General features: G+C 42.0%; 1 protein-coding gene across 2 annotated transcripts in view; it reads left to right on the forward strand.

Moving 5' to 3' along the window:
* faap24 (FA core complex associated protein 24) overlaps positions 1-1,171 on the forward strand; it is a 2,106-nt gene extending 935 nt beyond the window's left edge. Inside the window, exons 3-4 of one of the 2 annotated variants that reach the window (XM_037682517.1) lie at positions 30-185; positions 575-1,171. In XM_037682517.1, the coding sequence (XP_037538445.1) occupies positions 30-185; positions 575-814 (396 nt within the window). In that variant the 3' untranslated portion in view covers positions 815-1,171. Of the gene's footprint in view, positions 1-7; positions 186-574 lie in introns of both variants that reach the window. The other variant, XM_037682518.1, reaches the window with a different exon arrangement.
* Positions 1,172-1,266: the final 95 nt, after the last annotated feature.

Genomic DNA, 1,266 nt, shown 5'->3' on the forward strand with positions numbered 1-1,266 from the left:
TTTTTAGCTTTTCTCCTCATGTGTTTAAGGCCTGCAGCCATTTTCAGCAGCTGGTGCTGGTGGAGAAGACGAGGCTCACGCAGCAGTACTTTCCTGCTGTGCAGAAGTTTGTGCTCTTTAATTTGGGCCTGTCTCTGCTGCCCGTCGGTGGACAGATGGAGGCCTCGCAGCTCATCGCTCAAACTGCAAGTATTTTAATCCACAGACACGTGGTGAAGTCAATTTGTAGACACTTCCTCGTGAGGGAGTTTTTCCTTTCCACTGTCGCCTTCATGCTTGTTCAAGATGAGAGTTCTTCTGTGGAGTTCAACTCAAAGCTGCTTCTCAGATAAATAATGTTAACTTGTTATTTATATTTATATATAAATATATATGTATTATTTTCAGTGCCCTGAGACGACTTCTGTTGTGACTTGGCTATATTGAATTGAACTGAAAGTCAGGTCCTCTGAACAGATTCTTCTTCGTTGATTCCATTCTTCTTAGTCTCCACGTTGTTTCAGAACCCTTCGTATAACCTGAGCTCCGTTTGAATGTGCACTGAAGCGGATTTTGACACAGTCTTTGTTTCTAGATTCACGGCGCGAGCAAAGAGAACCCGTTTCGATGCAGGACCTCGAGTCGGCTGATGGAGCCGTTGGTCCTGGCGCTGACGCAGCAAATCCCCGGGGTTGGCAGGATCAAAGCTGTGGCTCTTCTGCAGAAATTCTCCAGCATCCAACAACTCTGTAACGCAGATCCTGCTGAGCTGGAACCGATCGTGGGCCAGGCGAGCGCCCAGCAGATCCACAGCTTTTTCCACAGACTGCTGTAGGAACATAAAGACCGTGCTCTAGTTGTCGAACACTGTTGCTGGAACATAAAACCATGGACTGGGTTTCAGCCAGTACTGATCTGCTGCTCATGTTCTCAGGGAGAGACCTTTTACAATGCTGCAGTAGAAGCTGGAAAACTCAAATTTGAAAGTGTACAAACAATATATTACAATCTAGTTCTTTTATTTTTGTATTCAATAAAATAGTAATTGTTTACTTTAGCACTTTCTCACTGTATATACGATTATATCCTTGTTGATACATGAGGTGAAGTTAATTCATCATCAAACTGTGATAAACTGCATGCAGACATCTTTTGGACCAATCCAACAAGGATTTCACAGAATAAGTAATGAAAAATCAGAGGGCTATAAAGTCTGTACAGTTTGTAATGTCTATGTTTTGTAGAAAATTTAAAGACTATACATATACATATATAAATATATATATA

Source organism: Nematolebias whitei, chromosome 10, assembly GCF_014905685.2.
Source record: "Nematolebias whitei isolate Nwh7 chromosome 10, NemWhi1, whole genome shotgun sequence".
Taxonomy (NCBI): domain Eukaryota; kingdom Metazoa; phylum Chordata; class Actinopteri; order Cyprinodontiformes; family Rivulidae; genus Nematolebias; species Nematolebias whitei.